The 22543-nt window shown below is 38.9% G+C and overlaps 1 protein-coding gene across 1 annotated transcript in view; it reads left to right on the forward strand.

Annotated features, from left to right (window-relative positions):
• The first annotated feature begins 582 nt into the window (after positions 1–582).
• Acss3 (acyl-CoA synthetase short chain family member 3) overlaps positions 583–22543 on the forward strand; it is a 213141-nt gene continuing 191180 nt past the window's right edge. Inside the window, exon 1 of the mRNA XM_004623760.2 lies at positions 583–1081. Within this exon, the coding sequence (XP_004623817.1) occupies positions 774–1081 (308 nt within the window). The 5' untranslated portion in view covers positions 583–773. The remainder of the gene's footprint in view (positions 1082–22543) is intronic.

The following is a 22543-nucleotide window of genomic DNA, read 5'->3' on the forward strand; positions in this document are numbered from 1 at the left end:
GGGGGGGGCTCCCATAAACCTCAAAGGGGCAAACTCCAAGGGAGTAAATTACAGCTCCTGCACGGGGTACAGCTAAGGGGAATCGCCATCCTCTAGGGGCCACCTTTTGGAGGGCTGTCAGTCACCCCTCCAAGGGTCCCCCAGTCTAAGGGAAACCTTGCACTCCTCCTCCCTCTCAGCTGTCAGGAAATCCTGGAGCAATCCTTGTTGTAGAGTTCTTTGTGTTTTCAGTAACCTGGAACTAAGCTGAGTTTCAGACAACCGAATGCTTAAATAACCAGAAGTAGTGACTCCAGGGGAGGGGGGTCGTGCTGCAGCGCTCCTGGCTGAGGCCACGGGTGTGGGACAGAGGGGATGCAGCGATGAAATCTAGGAAGTGCGCAGCTCCTGCCTTTTGAAAAGAGCAAGGAAGTTGGTGGTTTTGTCCCCGAGCCCTGCGTGCTTTTGCTCTAAGTCGCGGATCTCCCGTTGTGTGAAGTAGATTTTCGTGACGTCGCCGCGGGCAGGGCACGCGTGGGGGCCTCGGGTCCCGCTGCGGAGCTGTGACACCACCCCGCCCCCGCGCCAGCCGGTCCCCACTCCAGCCTGTTGCTTTCCCAGTGGCTCCAGGTCGGTTTTTCCTGGCAACTCTGGTGTGACTTCCAAACTTCTGGGCTCCGGGCACACCTCGGAATTTGCCCCCGCCCCCAGCCGGCTCCCGGGGCCCAGAGGTCGCCGGCTACTGGAGCGACTGGGGCTCAGCTTGTAGCCTGGTGTTGGGGGCATCGGCAGGGATGAAGCCATCGTGGTTGCAGTGTCGTAAAGTAACCGGCGCAGGAGGACTCGGGGGACCCTTGCCCGGGTCTTCTTCGGCCCGCGGAGGCGGTGTGGCCCGCAGGGCTTTGGTGGCCCCGGGCCCTCGGGGCACTCTCGGGGTCCGGGGCTGCCGGGCGCTGTCTTCCGGGGGCAGCGAGTACAAGACGCACTTCGCTGCCTCGGTGGCCGATCCTGAGAGATTCTGGGGCAAAGCTGCTGAGCAGATCAGCTGGTATAAACCCTGGACCAAAACGATGGAGCACAAACACCCACCGTCCACCAGCTGGTGAGTGACTGCTAGGCCAGCTCCGATGCCTCCTAACTTTTTGGGCGCCAAGAAGCGAACATCGCTGGGATCTGGAATCTGAATTTCTATTAGGAAAGAAAATAGAAATTTGAGATGCCCAGATCTTTCAGTTCTGGTCCAATTTCAGTCTCAGAGGCAGCCTTCTTATCTTTCCCATTGTCTGATGTTCCTGAACTTCCCTTAAACTAGAGCTTTACCTGGATGGCTGGGGATGGCTTGGCACTCTGGGGGGTTGAGGGGGACTGAAAGGGAGACCAGCCTCCAGGGGCAGCACAGTGGAGCACACCACATGCAGAGGCAGGCAGTATGAGGAGCCTGGAAATTCTACCTTGGGGAGGAGGTGTGTGAGGAAAAACTTAAATGGAATCACGGCCTTAGGATTTGGGAGAATGACTGTGTCTTTGCAAAGCCCAGGAGGGACTGATTGACAGAGTCCAGGAGATGGAAATGTGACTGGCACAGTCGTTGCTTATGACTGCTGGCCAGAGAGAAGGGAAGAGAGGCTGGGCCTTCTGCTACTCAGGGGGCTAAGTAGCTGGCTTGTGTAAGTCTTTATGAAACTAAAGCTTGGCGAACTCAGAAAGAATGCAGATGTGGAACAGGAGATGATGGGGTGGTGGTAGACTACTTATCTTCCTGCAGTTGCCGTTTGAAGCAGTTATAAGCACTGTTTTGTTATTTCAGCAAACAGGATACATTGCAGAGATGACTGACTTGCTAGGATGTGGAGGGGGAGGTGCATTGGCCTCAAGAAACTGTGTGGCTTCCATATGCCTGGCTCTTAAAGATGGGTAGCTGTCCTCTTCCAACCAGTAGGAAGAAAAATTGTCTATAAAAGTTGGAGAAAACACTGATGAGTGATCAGGTCAGGGGTATGATAGGGTCAAATCTGCATTTGAGGAATTCCCCATGGCCAGAGTGAGAACAGAACTACGATTGGCTGTTTCTGTTTGTTTGGAAATATTCACAGAATGTTTAGTTTTGAATGTGTGCACCTGGTCCCTCTGTTTCTTTCTTTCTTTCCTTTTTACAGTAGTATTTGATTGATCTTTTTAAAAAGCACTTAGATAGCAAGATAGGCGGTAAGTACACATGAGTGTGTAAGACATAGCCTCTGCTTTCTGGGCGCCAGGTAGATTAATAACACGGACTCGTGCCAGGCTATCTGGGCTTGAGCTGTCTTTCATAGTTACTGACAGTGTTCAGAGGCAAGTTACTTAACCTCTGTGTGCTTCATTTTTTCTTAAATGCAAGTTACTAGTTTAAACATTAACTGAGTGAGGGCTAAGATCCTGTAAACAGTAGACCCTATGAATGTCAGAGGACAAATACCTCTCTTTGCATTTTCATGTCTCAGCTGTTTTAGGGGTGGGAAGTACCCTTTGTGCACCTTAGATCCAAACTCAGATTATTGCCTCTTCAAAGAATATGTGGATGGGGTTGGGGAGATAGCTCAGTAGAACAAGCGCTTGCCTGACAAGTGCAAGGGCCTGAGTTCCATCCCTGGTTCTGCCAAAAAAAAAAAAAAAAAAAAAAAAAAAAAAAAAAAAAAGTGGCGTCCTTACTTTGTTCTCCAGGCTAAACGTATGTTTCCATGCGAAAACATGGTACTATAATTATTTTAGTTAGCCATCTTCACCATAAAATCATTGTGCTGAGATGTCTGTTAAGGCACTGGAAGGGATGGCCAAATAACTGAACGGATTAAAGTGCCTGCAAGCAGGCTTAGTGTTCAGGGGTTTGATCCCTGGGCCTGCCATATCCTGCCATGTTGGCCCTGCCCCCAGGGCTTGCTGAGACAGCAATTGAGGCTGGATGTGGTGGCATGCATCTATAATCCCTGCACTAGGGAGGCTGTAAACAGGCAGATCACTATGTGTCCAATCTAGTAATGAGATCCTGAACACCCTGTAGACCCTTCCCTAAAATACAGAGGAAAAAAAAAAAAAAGGCACTGGATTAGACGTGGTAGCTCACACCTTTAACAGTAGGCAGAAGGTTGAGGCAGAAGCATCATAAGTTGGAGGCTCATGTGGGATATCTGGAAAGTTTTAAGATCAACCTAAGGAGGTCCTGTCTCAAAACACAAGTGAACAAAGAAGCAGAACACAAGCACTAGAACACTATATAAGTGAAAACAACTTAGGTCCGAAGTTAAGGCAATGGCAGTAACAGTGGAGAGGAAAGAGAGACGGGAGCCATTTGGTGGGATGAGTGTGGGGTGGGGCTGAAAAGGGTCTCTACAGCCCAGGGGAATCCAAAGAAGTGGAAGTCAAAGAGTCCTGAAGATAAAGACTGAGGGCCTGGAGATTTCCTTCCTAACATTTGGCTTTACTTTTTCATTTTTCTTAAATCCAGGTGCTTGCTTAAATGTTCTGAGCACTGTGTACATAAAATATTGTCTTTAATGAGAATTCTTACAAAAGGGTCTTTGGATTGTCAAGAAATTCAGAGCATTGCAGGTCACCAACTGTTGATAACACCATGGATGAATTATTCATCTTTGCATTCTGGGATCATACAGCCTGACATGCTTCATAGCAGCCCAGAAGATCAAAGTGAATAAGTGATTAACTTTGAGTCTGAATGTATTTAAGTAGGGTGATTCAGTCTTGCCAAGGATTTTGTTTGAATGAGGAGAAATGGAAAAGGAAGTAGAGGTGGGATACCAACTGTGGGCTACATTAGTACATAGTTTCAATTTGAACCTATTATTGTGGTGGATACCCAATTTCAGACACTCATAGTTACAAGTTTTCAGCAAGGTCAGAGCAATGATTCTACACAGTTGCCCCTTGTCTCCATACCATTAAAGTATATGGTAGAAGGGATAGATGATTGTAAAGATGCTAGTCAAGAGCAATATACATTATACATTGGTTTCATGAGTTTTGTTCTATGCTTTTGGAATGTGAGTAAGTGGGTATAGGCACAATTTGGTACTAGGGAGTTTCGCTTATTATCTTTAAAATTATTATCTTGGGATATGGGAAAGGAACATGTAGACATCTAAGTTCTTCAACAAAGTAAGACTAATTTTTCTTTCCCAATTGGAGCAGAAATACATGTAGTCACAGTTTATGATGTCCTTCTCCTTCATAAAGCAAGTAGAATACTCCTTCCTCATTGTAAGTTTGTCACTCTAGAATAAAAGTAAACTCCCCTCATAATCCATAAGCTTATGCTAACATAAGTAGTGTTGCATATACAGTTCAACAATGGTGTAATGTATACAACCTTTGCTAACCTTAGTTGTATAAAACTAGAATAGAAATATTTAAAGGACTCTGTTATAGTGAATGACTCTATAAAATACATTTCCAATATTGTACTTTCTTAAATCTTAGAAAAACAAATTCAAATTACATGCAGGTTCTTTAAACTTGCTGCAAACAGCCACCTCTTCATATAGCTTGATAGTTACTTTATATTGTTGGCACCTGGCTTTTTTGGGTAATAAAGTCTGTATTAGATTTTGATGGAGATATGAAATCAAATGTGAAGGCGAGGAGCGGGGAGATAGTTCAGGGAGGCAAGTGCAAGGACCAGGGTTCGATTCTCAGTACCATATGTTGTCCTGGCCTTAAACCCAGTGTGGTGTCGCACTTCAGCAGTGCCAGCACTGGGGAGGCTGAGACAGGAGGATCGCTACAAGTCTGAGCTGCATAGTAAGACCTTGTACCAAATAAATAAATACATATTCTGAGGCAGAAGGCCTCTCATTTTCTATTGTGTGTTGTGGCTGGCTCTCTGAGCCACCAATTTATCTTTTTCAGTGGGAGCATTGCAGTCCAGTTTTAGTTCGTTTTTATTTACACAACATTTGATGTCAAAATTCTTAAATAGCACTTTTAGAGTTTAATATGTATTTGCAATGATTATAAACTGAGCAGGGAGAAAAGACTCTAAATATAGATTAAGGAGATTGAGTTAGCCGTGGTTAACATTTCTGTGGTAGAAATAGTATTGTTTTTCAACATGGAAGATTTCAGTTCCAAGCTTCCATGAGGCTAAGCTTATCTAAGGTCTGCCAAGTCTTCAAATGCCTCACAAGGGCCAGGGAGATGGCTCAGTAGAATAAGTGCTTGCCTTGCAAGCACAAGGGTCTGAGTTCAATCCCTGGTTCTGAAAAAAGAAAAAAAAATCCAAATGCCTCACAAGAGTTAAAGGATGTCAGTCATTCACTTCCTGCGTGTACATTATAGAGAGATAATGACAAAAGAAATGATGAGGGGAGAGAGAGGCTCATGACAGAGTGGCAAAGGACAGACATGCACTAAATAAATGATTGCTTAAGCACTTACAGTTGCAGAAAATGCTAGAAAATACAATAGATAATGGAAGTTACAGTACATAAATACAATCTTTTTTTTAAAAAAAAGGATTATGGAAGAGATCTTGAGAAAATTATATTTGAATTAAAATCAAAATGATTAGAGATTAGACTTGTGAGAAGAGTGTTTCAGACAAAGGAAATAACAAGGCCATAAGGCATGAAGTGTTCTCTAAGTCCTAGAAGTGGAAAGAAGGCTTATGTGGTTAGGGCTTAAGAGATGAAAGGAAAATTATCACAAAGTGAAGGAGAGAGCCACATTGTGAATGCATTTGTGAGTCTTAATAAGGATTTTCATTTTATTTCCTGTATGTAACACCTGTCATGTAAGGAACGGTCACAACGTAAGCTTCCTGTTGTCTCTTCTGCCCTGGAATGGTACAGCCTGAAGTTCAACCTTGACGCTGCCACCGACTTTGTAAACGTTCCAAAAATCCTGCTCATGAGATAAAATTAGTGGCAGTATCAAGTTTTAAGTATTAAACGTGTTGGAAGAAGGTTACAAATGTCTCAGTAGCATGTATGAGCACATATAGAATACGAAAGAGATCTTCATGTGCTAGTTTGGTCAAAGGGAAGTTTTGTGGAGAGAAATGACAGTCATTGAAATTAAATATATATATATATATAATATGGATTGAATTCAGGACTTTTTTACTGAGCTATATCCCAAGTTTTTAGTTATTTTCTACTTGGAGAAAGGGTCTTGTTGAGATCTCTAAGTTGACCAGGCTGTTCAAACTTGCAGTCTTTGTCCTTGGCCTCCCAGAATGCTGAGATTACAGGTGTGCATCAACACACCTGACTGAACTGAATTCTGAAATAGGAATTGGGAAGGAGAAAGAGTGTTTGTATGTCTAGACAAACACAACAAAAGCAAAGACTTAATTATAAAGTGTCCTTGGAAGGTAGTTATTGTAGACAGTTGGCACATAGGGATTTTTCTGAGTTATTGGTGCTTGATTTCAGAAGATAGCTACAGGATGCTTTAGAGGGCTTAGAGTAGTAGCTAAAGTGTTTGCATTGACATTATCAGATGCAAATCACAAACTGGCAGAAAGCCTGCCTACTTCATTTGACCTGGAAGTACTGCTTGCTTTTTTTTTTTTTTTAATTTTACACTCAGTTGTTGGTATACAAATATTGACTCACTCCATTTGAAATCTATTTTTTTCTGAAGCAGTTCAACTTTTGGCATTATTTTGTAACACACACACTCTGTCAACAGTAGGTCCTCAACTCCAGCTTTTGGCTAGAAATGAGAAGCTGTTGTCCGCTTTGGATGGCACTTGTACTTGTTTTTATTCACTGTCGTAAGGTGACTATTGCATCATACTTGGTTGGTTCTAGTCTTGAACTGTGGTTGTCGTGAACCTTTTTATTTGCAGTGCTTACTAAGGCAATGGCGACACATAGAAGGTTTTTAAAAGAGGGTAAGGGAAAGAGATCCTCGCTTGATCTCAGGTTTTAAGATTTGGAAGTGATTGGGAATAAAAGCACCGGGAAGAAACAGAGTAAGCTAACATGAAATACTTTGTCTAATGGACCAGAATAACAGCAGGATACATAGGAGATGAGCTTGAGGAATCAGAATAGAATTAGACCTAACAGTGGCCTGGAAGTGAGGTGTGGAGAAAGGAAGAAGTTACTATATGAGCAAGAATTTGGATCCAATAATTAACACATTGCATACAGTCTTCCTAGTGGTTAATTGCTAGGACAATTGATGTTTGTAAATAGGACATGATATCCTATTTACAAACACCATTAGAACAAATCCCTCTATTCATTAAGAGAATGTAACTGTCTAACCTAACCACTTTGAATACGCAGATACAAAATGGACATTCATCTGTATATCCTTTTTTGTGAAGTTCCGTTATTGGAATATTATAGGTGTGTAAACTCAGCAAAATATTCTAAAAGAGTCCAGTAGCCCATAATAGTATTGGGTCTTCCACTTTACTGGCAATGTCAGAAATTGTTGACCTGAGTCTCCTACAGCTTAATATAACACCATGGCTTTACTTCTTATACTACATTTTTATACTTTTCTGCTGGATGGTTAAGACCAAGGTAAAGCAGGACCTATGCAACAAGAGTTGTAGCTTTTGGGTCTGAGAAGGTCAGTGAAATCCCCTCAGGATTTATCCTGAGATCCTGTACCTCAGGTTGTAGAACCTTTGTCAGTGTCAGCCATGTGGATGAGTCATGGCCATTGCTTGGCCAATGTGTTCTCTGTGAAAGCCTGAGAGAATGTTTTCTCTCCATGTGACTCTCCTTAGGCACACTCTATATCATCAGTCACTTTCCTGTTTGGCCTCGTAATCTCCTTGATCAGAAAATTTGGAACACTAATGAGTTACACAACGTTACAGTACAAGTTCTCCTATGTCCTGAGTCTTGATTAACCTTGGAAGGCTAGGGCCAAAATGTTGGCTTTCCTTGCGGCCCTCCTTTTTCTCGAATTTTGGTCTGCAAACTCTGTCTCATTGCTATTTGTTTCTCCATAAAATTATGGAAAAAAATAAAAAATAAATTAAAAAAAGGAAAAAGGACCTGGGATGGAAGAAAGAGGAAAGGAAGGAAGGGAAAAGGGAGAAAAATGCAACTTAGTCATACTATCAGTGATCTTAGTTCACTGAAAAGAAAGGTTTATGCTAATATCAATTGAAGTTTTTATGTCACTATCTTGTGCTCTGAGCATCTCCTTTGAAGATGAAAACATGCCATGTATTAACTATTGTTATTCTATCATTTTGTTATGAAATTCTGTCTTGCCTTTTTTCAATAAAATATTTTTTCAAAAAAAATAAAATAAATTGACACACACACACACACACACACACACACACACAGAATTTGGATCCAATGCGCTAGTTGAGAAATTAATCCGGGAATTAAAAGAAAGGGGGATGAAACCTAGGAGACAGTTTGCTGTAGAATTTTGGGTTTGAGTACAAGTTACAAAGAGGTAATGCACAAAGCCCTGTGAGTCTGCAAGGAAGGCCAAGCCAGGGGTCAGGGAACATCAGCGACAGTGTAAGGATTGAGCTTGAGGGAGAAATGCAAGAAACAGAGCCTGTGGGAATGGAAGAGACTTGTGCAAAAAAGCAATAGAAGGAAAAGGAAACTGTTCTAGTCTGATGAGGCACAAAGGAGCAAACAAAAACAGGAAGTCAGTAGTTGTCAAGGGTGTTAGAAAGGTTCCAAGCATTGAGAGAAGTCAAATATGACTTGGAGATCCTTGGTGACTTTTAATCAGCTGACATCATGGAGAAATGAAGGCTAAATCCACAGCAGCATGCTATAGAATAAACTGGCAATCAGCAAAAGCGTCCTGAGCATTTGCTGAGCAGTGACAGGGAGAGCAGACAGGAGAACTGCATGCTGAAGTAGTTGAGTGACATAAAAAGTAGTTTCTTTCCTTTCTATCCTGTTTTTCACCCTTAAGGGAAACCGATCTTTTAAAGGAGAGGTTAAAAAGTCTGTCATTTTGTAAAAACCTGGAATGAAAGGAGTTTTGGTGATTTTGAAATCGATTGCCCCATAGGACATCCTGTTCTTCCAAGTTGGGCCTTCCTGGTTGCCTGACCACCTGCCTTTCTCTTTCCCTCCCTCCCTCCCTCTGTCTCTGCCTCCCTCCCACTCTTCTTTTTATTTTAGATACTAGAATTCCATAGACAAACAGAATAGAAACACCTACAAGATGTAATAAAGTGCTCCTCAGTACATCTGTGTTGTATCTTTGTAGTGATTCTGATGAAATATGTATCGGAACATTTGATTGGGAGTCAGACAGGGAAGATAAAGCCATGTTAAAAAGAGATGAAGGATTTCATTTTATTTAGCGCTCGCTGAGCCATAAACTGTACAAGAGACTTTCTCTGGGTTTTTCATTACTGCTTCTGCTCTGTGTTGCAAGGTTAATTACATGGTGCCCATCCTACACGAGGGGACTGAAGCCAATTAATAGATGAGGCCACACAGCTAGTTGGTAGAGGGCAGAACTGGGTTAGTCACAGTAATGCTAGGGGTCCTGGCTTTCAGCCTAGAATTTTGCCTACAAATACAAAGTCAATTGTACCAGAGGCCCTGTGCCAAGTCTTGAATTACTTAAACTAAACTTTGGATTGAAGAATTATCTTAAATTTAAGGAGGCAAAAGAGACCTAAACTCTATGCAGGTCTGAACTAATTATCCCCAAATGTAAATTACAGCAAAATATCCAATTCAGAATTACACATTTTGCTGTAATTTACATTTGGAGATAATTAAAGAACTCCAAAAGGATTTGAGGATTATGTAGTAGTCGTATGTCAATTTCTCCCTAAATTGGATGATTACATTGTTGTCCTTTAGAACAGTATCTTTATTTGCAGGAATTTTGAGCTCAGTTACCTAGGATGCTTGTGAATCTTGGCAGTAAGTAGTTTAGAGGGTAAAAATTCATCTTATACTTGCAGTTTTTATGTGGATATTAGATTGCTACCAAAGGATGCAAAATAAAATTAAAAATATAGTGTGGATTTTGTACAAGCAGCCAGCAGTTTAGTTTCCTTATTGAGCTGTAGGGCTTTGGCAATTAGATGCTTAGCCACTTTAAATGGAGAAATTGCTCTTGTTTCACCTTGATATATTAGTAACTAATGAAAACTTTCATATCTATTCAGTTAAATAATGATAACATGCATTCACTATGTATAGTATGAATGTTTTGGAGTTTATGCAGAATGGTTAAATCTGACTAACATAGAAAATTATCTCACAGTTACCTCTTTGTGGTGAGAACACTTTAGATCCATATTTTTATTTTTTTTAGGAAAGCGATCTATTCAGATACTGTATTTTAAACAGTATCTTAAATTCTAGTTTGAGAGTTTTAGCTAACATTTGCCATTGGAAAACTGTGCATGAAGTGTATTTATTCATAACTTTGTACACCATACAGTTATATTTAAAATTTGAAATGATTGCTTTTTATAAATAAAGAAAAATATTTTAAGAAGGAACATGGTCAGCATGAAAACAAAAATCACCTGTTAGAAATAATGCCCTTCAGAATAATCTCATCAAGAAAGACTGATTTTAAAAGATGGGCCTTATTTTGTATTCTGAAGGTCAGCAGCTGGGTGCTGCGCCCGATCTAATTTTCTCAGCCTGTCATGCTGCTGAAACTTCAGGACAGCACAGAGTGAACTACAGGAACGCTGCAATTACATAAGCAAGGATGGATTGCCTGGCAAATGGCACAATCAATGAACAATGGAAATTCAATCAGCTGTGACGGATCAGCTACCAGGTGTTGGAGGAAAATCCAAACTCTTAGCACCTCCTGGAAGGCAGTTTACTTTTCCTTTGTTTGTGCCATGTATTGTTAGTTGAGTGGAAACATAATCCAGTGGTTGAAGTTCTTTACTTATGCACTTCTTTTCTTTTAATGTGCTCTTGTAAGTAGTAAGCAACAACTCCATGAAGATCATTGCTTTCCATTGTGGTGTGATATTTACAAGAGGAAGTGTGGGAGGCTGGTAAGTCTTTGCAATAATATATACATATACATGAATGTAAGAACCTCTCAAAATTACAGTTTTAAATGTATGTGAATGTACAATGGAAATCTTTCCTTTAAACTATATGGATAGAACACATGTTATATCCAAGATATTAATTATATTTGCGTTGGTCTATACTGAGGTTGAATGAAGAAAGGGCACATGAAGAGGTGAGGTTGCTGTTTTTATAATGTGTAGGAAAATTGAAGTTTAGGAATTTTAGATTTGAAAGAGTCCAGTTTAAAGCAAAGTAGCTAAATATAGATGCTCTTTAGAAGGCTAAATTAAAGAAGGATAGGGTATAGATAAATAGCATACTTTACTATTTACTAATTTAAAAACATTAATTGCTCTAAGTAGGAAAAAAGCAATGAAGTCTACAGATCTTTTATTTAGGAGCTAGATATGGACCACAGGAATATCTTCTTAGGTTTAATGTTAGAATAACAGGACTGCCCAAGATGCCCTTTCAATTTGTCTCTCCTCCGTGGATACATAAGCAAAATAAAAAAAATTGAGATGTTAAAAATATTTGAGAAGAGGGCAAAAAAAAGAATGCTCATTCTCTATTGTAGATCTGATATATATATATATATATGTGTATAAGTAATATATATATATTATATTATTCTATGAGTTAGTAGGATAAATTGTTTTGATCATTGAAGAAACAAAAAATCAGTATTATTGACAACTTGTGAAATAAATTTATGCAAATCAATGTATGGACATTCTATTTTTTCTTTAATCTGTCTTTACTTTCTGCACTTTTTAAATTTGCATGTATTCTCAATTGAGAGTAACGTGTTATTTTAAACCATAAAATAATTATAAAATAGAGGTCTTAGGAAGCATGCTGTGATGAGAATTTCTGTTCTGTGCATCTTCTACTCTCCCCCTTCTGTGCAGCACACAGGAGAATTGGACTTCCTCCAGTGGGCCTGGTTATGGGATCAGATTTGGCTAATGCGATAAACAGCATCAGATGTGTCACTTCAGTGTGAGGCATTTAGTTTCTAGAATTTCAGTTCTTACTCCTGGCTCATCTGCCTGGTTCTTCCTGGAGGCACATGTAGGAGACAAGCAGTGTGGATTGGTAGTGAAAATGCTTAGAGAAAGCCTACCTGAACATAGAGCAGAATGGGATGAGTGAGAAACAAGCATTTATTTCTGCAAGTTACTGAGATTTTGCCATTGTTGTTACATAATCTTAGCTATCAGTGCTGAATGAGGAGGAAGTAACGACTGTATAGGTCTGAAAAGCAGAGTCAGGTATATGACAGAAACAGCTAAAATTCCTTTCTTATTCATGCTATGAGCCAGACACAATTCCAAAGGCTTTCATTTATTTAGTGCTTCCAACAATCTTGAGAAATAGGGTCAATTTTTGTTATCTTGATGGATATGAAAATAGGGTTATAGATGTCTGAGGAAACTGGCCCACACTTACAAGACTAGCAAATATGTAGTAGATCCTGTATGCGAATCTGGGCAGTATGAATTTAGTATAGGTAGTCAAAAATCATTACATTGCTTCTACAATAAGTCTCAATTATTTTTAGATTGACTACCTCCTAAAACAGTTAAAAGTACTTTAACTTTTTAAAACAATCATGGATAAGAAGAGATTAAAGTATGAATTTATATTTTGGAAAGAGTTGATCAATATCCATGTTAGGTATAGAATAATAGATACACTTTGAAAAAAGCAAACTGTTTTATTGTTTACAACCTTTAAAGATAGAGGGAAAGAAGCTTTAAATTAGTTGACAACTACTGTGCTCAGGACAGTAGAAAGCAATATTTATTCCCTCCTTAAAAATGCTGCATTGGTTTTCTGGTTAAAGGAAAATCTATAATGACCACATTATTCATTGTGTGCAGTGTGCCTTTAGTGCTATTTTTATGAGAATATAGTGATAAATAGCTTAATTAATTCATCTAATTATGAGCATCTGAAAACATTTTCTTTCCTCCAACCTCTCAGTAAAAGAAAATACTACAATGAGATCTACTTTTGTGATTATGAAAATTGTTGATTTAATTTTCCTTTTAATGTACACGTGTGTAATATTTCCTCTTTTTGCCCTTTCGTTGTCCTTCATCTTGATCTTAGTTTCCTGTTGCAGTCTCTTAGGAGAGTTATACAGAGCTTGATAAATGGCTTCTCTTAAGTGAAGAGAGAAATTACGCAGGAATCTTAGTGTGTCTGTTGCCGTTAGTTCCAGTAACAATCCTCTCTTTCTCTCAGCCTCTCTGTCTGTCTGTTGCTGTCATTGTCTCTGTCTCTGTCTGTCTGTCTGTCTCTCTCTCCACATAGTTCTCGATGCATGGCAGTCTCTGCTGCCAAGCTATATCTCTAATCCTCTCATATTTTTTGACTTTGAGATAAGGGCAAATTGTACCTTTTCTTACTTCTCTGTGTTATCCCACAGATGTCATATTTGGGAGACTAAATCAACTGGAAATGTTAAATACTGTTTTTGAAGTGAGCCAAAATGTAACATGGGCTATTTGGAGAGTCTGTGTTAGACTGAGTATGAAACGCATGTGCATTTGTCCTCCAGCTTGCAATACAGCCATTCTTTACTCTCAAGCTGATATATTACCTTTTGATTATGGTAATAATAATAATAATAATAATAATAATAATAATAATAATAGTAGCATCCAAACAACCACCAGAAGTGCAACAACAGTAGTGCTAATTCTTGAGCACTTGTTCAGCATCAGGATCTATGCTCAGCATTGTCGCTTTGAACCTTCACAATGACCTTTGAAATGGGTGCAGTTATAATGCCTTTATAATTATAAATGAAGGCACAGAGAGATAAGTGACTTGTCTGTAATCATATAGTGTTGAACTTAACTTTCAACCTACTTGGGTCACGGTAGAGCCTATTTTTTAAGATGTATTTGGTACAAGGTCTCACTATGCAGCTTGGACTCATAGTGATTCTCCTATTTTCAGCCTCCCCAGCACTAGGATTACAGGTGTGTGCCACCATGCCTGGTCTTGGTGACCAGCTTAGCGTGCCTGGGTGCAGTGTGGCATGTGCTTGCGTAAACAGGTTCTTAGTCTGCTGAGCTATCTCACTGGCCCTTAGAGCCCAATATTTGTACTGAATTGCAACTATGTTCTAACTTCTTCTTTTTTAGGAGAGGGGGAAACTGGGATTGAACTCAAGCCCTTGTGCTTGCCAGGGAAGTGCTTACTCCACTGAGCCATCTCCTTGGCCCCCTAACTTCTTGATTGTCATATGACTCTTTAAGTGACAGAATCTAGAAAGACTACAGAATTTTTAAAAAATTAATCACTGATTTTAACTTTCTCCTGATTTGTCCTGGTTTTGTATGTTCCATGCCTTTCCCTCAGCTTAGAGGAATGGAAATCTTCATTGTTTCTACGTTATCTATAGCTCCTTGATTTCCCTTCCTTATGGGGTCTCTAAGGATTTTGCCGTGAAATTATCAGTGGTTCTCTTCCAAAACCAACACTAACCTTGTTTTCTTCCAAACTATTTTGGCAAAAATTCAACTCCATTTTCTCTCTCACTACACATCTACTTTATATGATCGTGCTCTACTGATACTTTCTTTACCAGTGATTTAATGATTCTCCACCAGGCGGGGGGAAAGCAGGCATCAGATCTAAATCACGTTTGTTATCTCTAACTATACACAAGGCCTTATGTTTATCAGTTGAACTGATTTTAAATCTTTATCATACATATAGTAACCTTCTTAAACTATCCCATAAACATGATTTCCTATGAATTTGACAATACTTGGCTTATCCATGCAATCAGAACCCCAAATGACTTATGTCCTCTCTCTATTGAGACAGAGTTTAAAAGTTTTGTCGTCTTCATTTCCCTACTTAATAAAAGAAGAGCAATCACAAGTGATATACCCTGTCTAATTATTACTTTCTGAAAATATGGGCAATAAAAGCAGTTTTGTTTTATAGTTGACTCTACTGTGAATTAGCTGTGACTGTTGAAGTGTGAATAGTGAGATCACACAGCTTCCATCCTGGTGAGCAGTGGCCATTTATAAGTGATGAATCCTTTAGTAATCAACCAACTAATTTTAAAGCCATTCCTCTGTTGAGGAATATTTTAGGTGAAGTGCTAATAAGCAGGAAGGTGAAGAAAGGAGAAATAGCAAAAGAGAATAAAGGGAAGCCATAGGCTTGGCTAGCACCAGCTGGATAATGAGCTCTTTGATAATTAGGTGGGTTGCACTGTGTTCTTGTTTAAATTATGACATGATAATGGAAGATGCTTCATCTATGAAAGTAGGGAAGTAGTCAAGGTAGAGTGACATTTGATAGCTCGCAGGACATAGGTAGGAAAAGAAAGGAATGGAACAGATTTCATCTTATTATTTTGCACAATGTTTTTAGCTACATCCAGTGGTTAGTCTAGTTATATTTATCTTTGACAGTGTGCTTACTATTTTTGTGTCTTGTGTAATATTATTTTGTTAAGAAGTAGAAGTGAGAAGTTGGATAGAGATATCATGTGCTTTAATTAATATGTTTTGTAAGTACAAGGCATGGATTGTAAGACTTCAGTTTGAATTAGTTTCAATGGGCACTTCTAGATTCATAAATAATTCTTATTAAAATTTAAGTTTATTTGACTTTTCAGCTATACTAGTAGTAGTATTTTAAATTTTAATCTCTCTAACTTATGACAACAACAAAAAAGAATAGTACAAAATTTACATGTTGGAAGATTTCAACTACAACCTTAGTGTACTCTGGGTTTATTTGATATAGTTCCATTTAGTCTTTATTATTATTATTTTTGTAATGAATTTAGGACAAAGTGTTCGGGGTGTACAGGATCTCACTACATAGACCGAACTTGTAGTGATTCTCCTGTTTTCAGCCACCCAAGGGCTAGGATTACAGGCATGCATCACTATGCCCAGTCTCAATCACTGTCTCAGTGCACCCTGGAGGAGGGGGTGGCACAGAGTGTCAGGGATTGAACCCCGGCTGCTGCACTCTGCCAAAGCAGGCACTTTGGTCTACTGAGCTATCTGGCTGACTCTACTCTTTGTTTTTCTTTTTAATTTTTATTTTGAAATAATTATAGACCCACAAGAAACTGCAAAATGAATGCATAACTGTCTCCTTATATCCATCCCTTAGCTTCTCTATATGATACTATTTTATGGAACTATTGCATTTTGTCCAAACCAAAATTGATATTGAGATGATACAATGAATTTAATTTTATGGACTTTGTTAAATTTCACCTATTTTTGTTTGCAAACTTTTTTATTTTTGTTATGCCTTTTAAAATTTTAATATTTATTTATTTTGTGTTTGGTTGGTTTTTTGGAGCTGAGGTCTCACTAAGTAGTTCATCTTGACTTTGAACTTACTATATAGCTCAGTCTGGCCTCAAACTCACAGTGAACCTCCTCTGCCTTGTGATAGCAGGTATGAGCTACCACACCATTTTTTTTTTTTTTTTTGGTATAGGGGATCAAATTTAGGACTTTTCCCTTGCCAGGCAGGCACTTCTTCCCTGGACCAGTTCTTAAAATTTGGAATCTATGTCTGTTTGCCATTCTATTTGACCCTCTAGATCCTTGTCCCTTTTTTTTTTTAGTTACAGAAAACTGCAGTTATACTAATCTATCCTGTGATAGCTCATTTTCCCACAGGTAAAACATAGTGATTTTTTTCACTCTGCTCCATGATGTTGTATATACACAGAATATTTTAACAAACTAGATGAACATAAAATTGTCACAGAATCCCTGACTAGTGGCAGTGAGCTCATGTCTCTTGATTTGCTATGATAGGCTGGTATCACCCATCTGGGGGCATGGTCTACCACAGCTTCATCTCTCTCGCTCTCTATTGACTTCGCTCTCACACTCTCTGTGTGTTTCTGATAAATTCTTAGATTTCTGAGTCAAAATCTATTTTGCACCTTTTGATGTGTAGCTATCAAATAGTTCTCCAGAATTAATAAATACTGTGGATAAATTCTCATAGTCCTTTTCCTTATGAATATTTGAAGATTGATTAAGAAAAACTTGGGAGTACTCTCAATCCACTTTGTAAAATTCACATGTTGTCACATTTGCCTTGATCTTTTAATTGTAAGCAATGAAATATTGCAGCTACAACTGATGCTTCCTGTTGTATCTCTCCCAATTCTATAGTCTTTCTGGAAGTAATCACAGAGTGCTTTATAAGACTCAGTGGAGTTATATGTGCTGGTTCACACCTATAATCCCAGCACTCAGGAGGCTGATGCAGGAGGATCCCCATGAGTTTGAGGCCAGCCTCGGCTACATTATTAAATTCAAGGCCAGGCTGAACTGCATAGTGAGACTCTGCTTTAATTAAAAAAAAATAACAACAACAACAACAACAACAACAACAACAAAAACCCCTACAATGCAAAGAAGTTCTTAGACACTCAAAACTGATTATATTCCTCCTCTTTAATATGATCTTGTATTCAACATCTTTCTAGAGTTCCCTAAGCGTAGAGCTGAGCAAAACGAATTAATGAATATGATGCCTACTTTCTGGGAGCCTCGAGGGTAGGCGGAGTTTCACTAGAATGTTGCATCTTGTCATTCTGCATGAGTCTTAACCTCTTGAGGAAGAAATGGATAGCTAAGATGCAGGTGTAATATGAAGTATGAAAACACATACAGTCCCAAAGGACTTGGGTGTGTAAAATATTTGCTTCAATCGTGTTCTATTTCTTCCCTTTCTTCCTCTCATTTCTCTTAACTAAAGGATGATAAGACCATGTGACCAACTATGTTCCTCTTCATTTTTTTTTTTCATTTGTTGTTGTTGTTGTTGGTGGTGGTGGTGCTGCTGCTGCTTCCCTTTCTAGTCCTCTCTCTTTCCCTCTCCTCCCTCTTCATCATTTCATTGTTGTTTCCATGCTACCATCAGAATTAAATGGTAAGAGTCATCTGCTGCTCCCTCCAATGAATTCTAGCTGGCCTGAGTACACTTTCCCTTCTGCCAACTCTTGCCTGTCTGGATGATCCTGAGATTTCTTAGGGCTCCCTTCTTGGAGACCCTAGAGACATCCTGGATTGTCTGTCCTGTTTTCTACAAACTTAGTCTGGTTCAGAGTTCAGTTCCTATTGAGCTTCTTGTGACTTACTTTGAGTTAGTTGATTGAGGACCTTTGTTCTTAGGTGTTAGCATGAAGAATCTGATTGATGCAGTTTGTTTATTCTTTCTTTTGTTTGTTTATTCTTAAGAAAATGTATTCATGTATATGCTTGCTTAGCATTATAGTTGATTTCACTGAACATATACTTGAGGTAGAAATTAGTTCAGATCTCATCCTGTAACTTTCATCAACAATATTAAGTGAGTTTGCTACAATTCTATGTTTTCTTCCTTTTCATTTTAAACTAAATGATATTGCCTTTTAATTCAGTTCTCTGTTTTTCCTATATTTTCTTCTAGAATACCAATAGAACAAGATGAAATGGTGTTCTTGCCTTCTTTGAACTTATTGTCAGGCATGACTCACAAACTGAGAATCTTTACAATCACCCATTCGTGTCTTTTCTCTCCTTCATTGACAGTGGATTCAGTTCAGATAACAGGTATTGATTTCCTGAAAGCCTTTCTTTCTATTCTTTTTTTCCTGTTGGCTGCACTTCTCTTCATTGGCAATTCAGTCACTTTTAATCCGAGATGACCTGGCAGGCTGCGGGTGTCTGAGCCCTCCTTTCAGGGAGAGACAGGGCAATCTGTGGCCAGAGCTATTGTGATGTGCTCTACCCGTACATACGCACAGAGAAAGAAAGGGTTGGAAGGATGAAAGGCCCCACGCCCTGCCCATTAGGTTGCTCTGTTAAAGTAATTGTCTGGCCTACCAAGAAATGTGCTTTCCAAATACTTTTACAAAAACAATATCCCTAGTGGCTAGATTAACATAAGGTTATTCTGCACCTCTAAGTAAGCAATTACCCAATTTGGAGGGTTTCCGGGAACAGTCAGTTGATACTGTCCAAAGTCAAGAATCTGCAATTAAGATGGGATGTTAGTGTGTGAGTAAAGCAACATGATGCCCTCTTAGAGCACTCAGGGCCTTCTCTGTGCTTGCAACAGTACTCTTTTGAGGCAGCCATTGTTTTTTGGCTGAATGTTGATCCTTTGCCTTATGAAACCCTCTTCTATTATTTGTGCTAATGTGTCAGAAGCCTACGACTTCTAGTTCTACCCATTCTCATGTGCTGGAAATAACCTTTGAGATGTAAATGAATACCTGCATGGCTTCTGTCCACAGGAAGCAGAGATTCTAGAAGGACACAGAGATTACTCAACGAACACACAAATACTTGAAACTGGAAATGCACTCATAATATTTTCCTTGGAATCAAAAAGCCTTGCTTAATAATTCTGGGAAGTTCTAGTGACTTTTTTTTTAAACTTCATTTCTCATCTACAAAAAGAAAAACATTGTTTCATCAAGAGATATTGTGCAGATTAAATGACTTGCTATTTGTAAACCAAACTCAGAGCCTAACCTATAACCGAAGAGTATATAAATGTTAGTTTTCTCCCTACTTCCTAAAAAAGTTTTTATTTTAAATAATCGTTCTAGGCATCACTTAAAAGAGCCATAAATTTGACAACTATAGGTCACTAAAATCCTGTGGGCTCTTTGTCACTGCGTTTCTTCCTACTTTTACTTCCTTTGATCTGTTTCTCCAGGTTTTGTTTTGTTTTGTTTGTATTTTAGAGAAGGGTTTACAGGGTGTTCAGAGCCTCACTACTAAATTGGACTTGTAGTGATCCACTTGTTTATAGCCTTCCAAGAGCTGGGATTACAGGAGTGCGCCACTATGCCCAGTCTCAATTGCTGTCTCAGCGCATGTTTCTCCAAGTTTCTGATCCTTGGCATCATTTTCTATGCCAGCCAACAGATGCCAAGTGACCCTTTGTGCTTCATCTCCCAAGTCCTACACTCACCGTGCTCTGCAAGGTTCTTTTAAAAATCCATTTCTGTGCTGGTAATTTCCCTGCTCCAGCCCCCTTCCTGGTCTTCTACGCCTTGGCAGCACACTGCAGGCTTCTAAGGCCTTGCCTCTGCCTCAGCTCCTGTTTTGCTCTCATCCCAAGCTCACATCTCACCACATGCTCACATCTCTTGGTCTCTTGTTCCAGCAGTGCTACTGCACTGGCAGTTTTAAAACAGAACCTGAACTTCACCCTCTAATATTATTTTACTTGTTTATTCCATTAAGAAAATCTTTCACTGACTTTTGATCCTTCTCCTAAGAACTACCTTGACTTTTCGCCCTTTCTTTTAATAGTTAAATCATGTGACAGATTTGCCGGAGTTAAAGAGAAGTCTGAACCTGTGTCCATATTCCAGTTCCTCTTCAAATGTGCAGCTCTGTCTCCTCAAGGGGACAGTGGTCCTCATTCCTGTCTAAGCGTAGCACTTTCCGAGAGATCAGAAGTCCCCATCTGTTGCTTAAGTCAATAATTTGTTTTTAATTTTTTCCCTACTTGACTTCTCTTTAGTAATTGACTCTCAGAACCAGTTCTACTTATTGAAGTTTTCTACAGCTGTAATACCTTCCACAGTAGACAATGTGTGGCGAGTGGCTGTCCTGTTAAGCAGCAGAGACACGGAATATTTTACTGTCACAGAAATTCCTGTTGCACAAGGCTGCTGTAAGAAAGGGCATTAGGGAGGGGCCAGAGTGAATATTTTTGGTTTTGTGAGTTGGAAAAGCACGTTTATAGTCACCCATTTCTGCTGTTGTAGGGCAAAAGGGGCCACGCAACTGAGCAGTGCTATGTTCCCATGAAACTTTATTTGTATGAACAAATATTTGGCCCCACTTGGCATATGGGTCTTGGTGTGCTGACCCCTGTTTTACCTCTTTGTTTTTTCATGTCATTTTACTCTAAATTTTCCATTCTCTCTCTTTAATATTTCTCAAATCCCCCCTTTTCCATCTTCGGTGTTATAGCAATTATTGCAAAACAACAACAAACAATAAGAAAACAGCATGACCCCTGTTTATAGCCGCACTTCACTTGTGATCTACTGCAGGCAGTGTTTTTTATTTCTTGGCATACATACAGCTATGCTTTCTTGACTTCTCTAAGGCAGTTTTCTCATCTGTACATGAGGACAACAAAAGTCACAGTCTTACAGAAAGGTTTCAGCTAAATGTGTTAAAATCATTTTCATGTAGGGGACAGAGTAATATCACAGTAATCCATCCACAAACAGTAGTGGCGAAGTCCCTGGGTAAAGGTACGGATCCCAGCCTGCCAGTCACCAGTGCAGACATTAAGTAGCTCACAGATCATATTTCAGTTTTCACATCTATAAAATGAGGATGATATTAGTACATTCATGTCACAACGTCTTTATTAAGATTAAATGAATTAATTCTTATTAAACACTCAAGCACTTTCTTTGTGTAAAGCACATCATATGATAACAGTTATTTTCCTAGTATTTTTTTGTAGATGACAGAAGCTCTACATGGGTCAGTTGCCTGCCTATAGTCATGTACCAGCAAGTGATAGGTTTGAAGTTCAAATTCTACCCAATTGGCCTCAAATCCCAGGCCATAACACTGCAAACACATATTTTTCAACATATAAAAGCTTTTTACATTTAAAAAATTAGAACTAATCTCTTAGCATTGTATTTTATCGTGTTTAATTTATAAAACTACCAGGAAATTTAACAGTTTGATTTTTATTGTTATTAAAAACCAGTTTTGCTTTCGCAAATGGAGAACATTTCATTAGTTATATGCTTTTGAAGAGAAAAATCATGATCGACAGTTAATATTAGGGGTGGCGATCTGCTGTTTTCTTAGAAAGTGATGAATTATTTGTTATAAAGTTTATGTAGTTAACATTACTGTAGTGGATGGATGATAAAATCTAAATTTGATCCTTGCGTTCTTCTAAGTATGTTGGTTTTGTATTTATTTACATTTTGGCAAAAAGACTGAAATGTTTTTGTTGTTGTTATGTGTTCTTTATAAATCTGTATTAAGTATAAATAGAAATAAGACCTTATTGCAACAAGAAATCCTCTGCTATGCTAAGAAAGTGCTCATATAAAACAGTAAACTGAAAAAAGGTTAGACTTTCTGGATTTTAATATTGAGTATATGAAAAACACAGGAGTCAATAGCTCAGATCACAGAAGTTTGCCATATATGATTACATTAGATTTCAGCTGTCATTTCATGCAAAGTGAAATAAAAGTGGTTTCTTAGCTTAATACTATAAGCTACATTCTTAAAATTATATTTTTTGTTCTTACAATAAAAGGGCTTCATGGAATTGAGAGGCACATTTCAGATTTTACTAATTCAATTTTCTCTAGTTTGATCATCAAATTCACAAATTAAATGCTGTCGATTTTTCCCTCTGAAAGACATTCTTTAAACATCAGAAGCTTATCATCTTTTTAAATGCTTGAATAATAAATACACAAATAGGAAAATTGTAACAAAGGGAAGATTGGACATAGGTGCTGGTGGAAGATTCAC

Source organism: Octodon degus, unplaced genomic scaffold (assembly GCF_000260255.1).
Source record: "Octodon degus isolate 3935 unplaced genomic scaffold, OctDeg1.0 scaffold00004, whole genome shotgun sequence".
Taxonomy (NCBI): Eukaryota; Metazoa; Chordata; class Mammalia; order Rodentia; family Octodontidae; genus Octodon; species Octodon degus.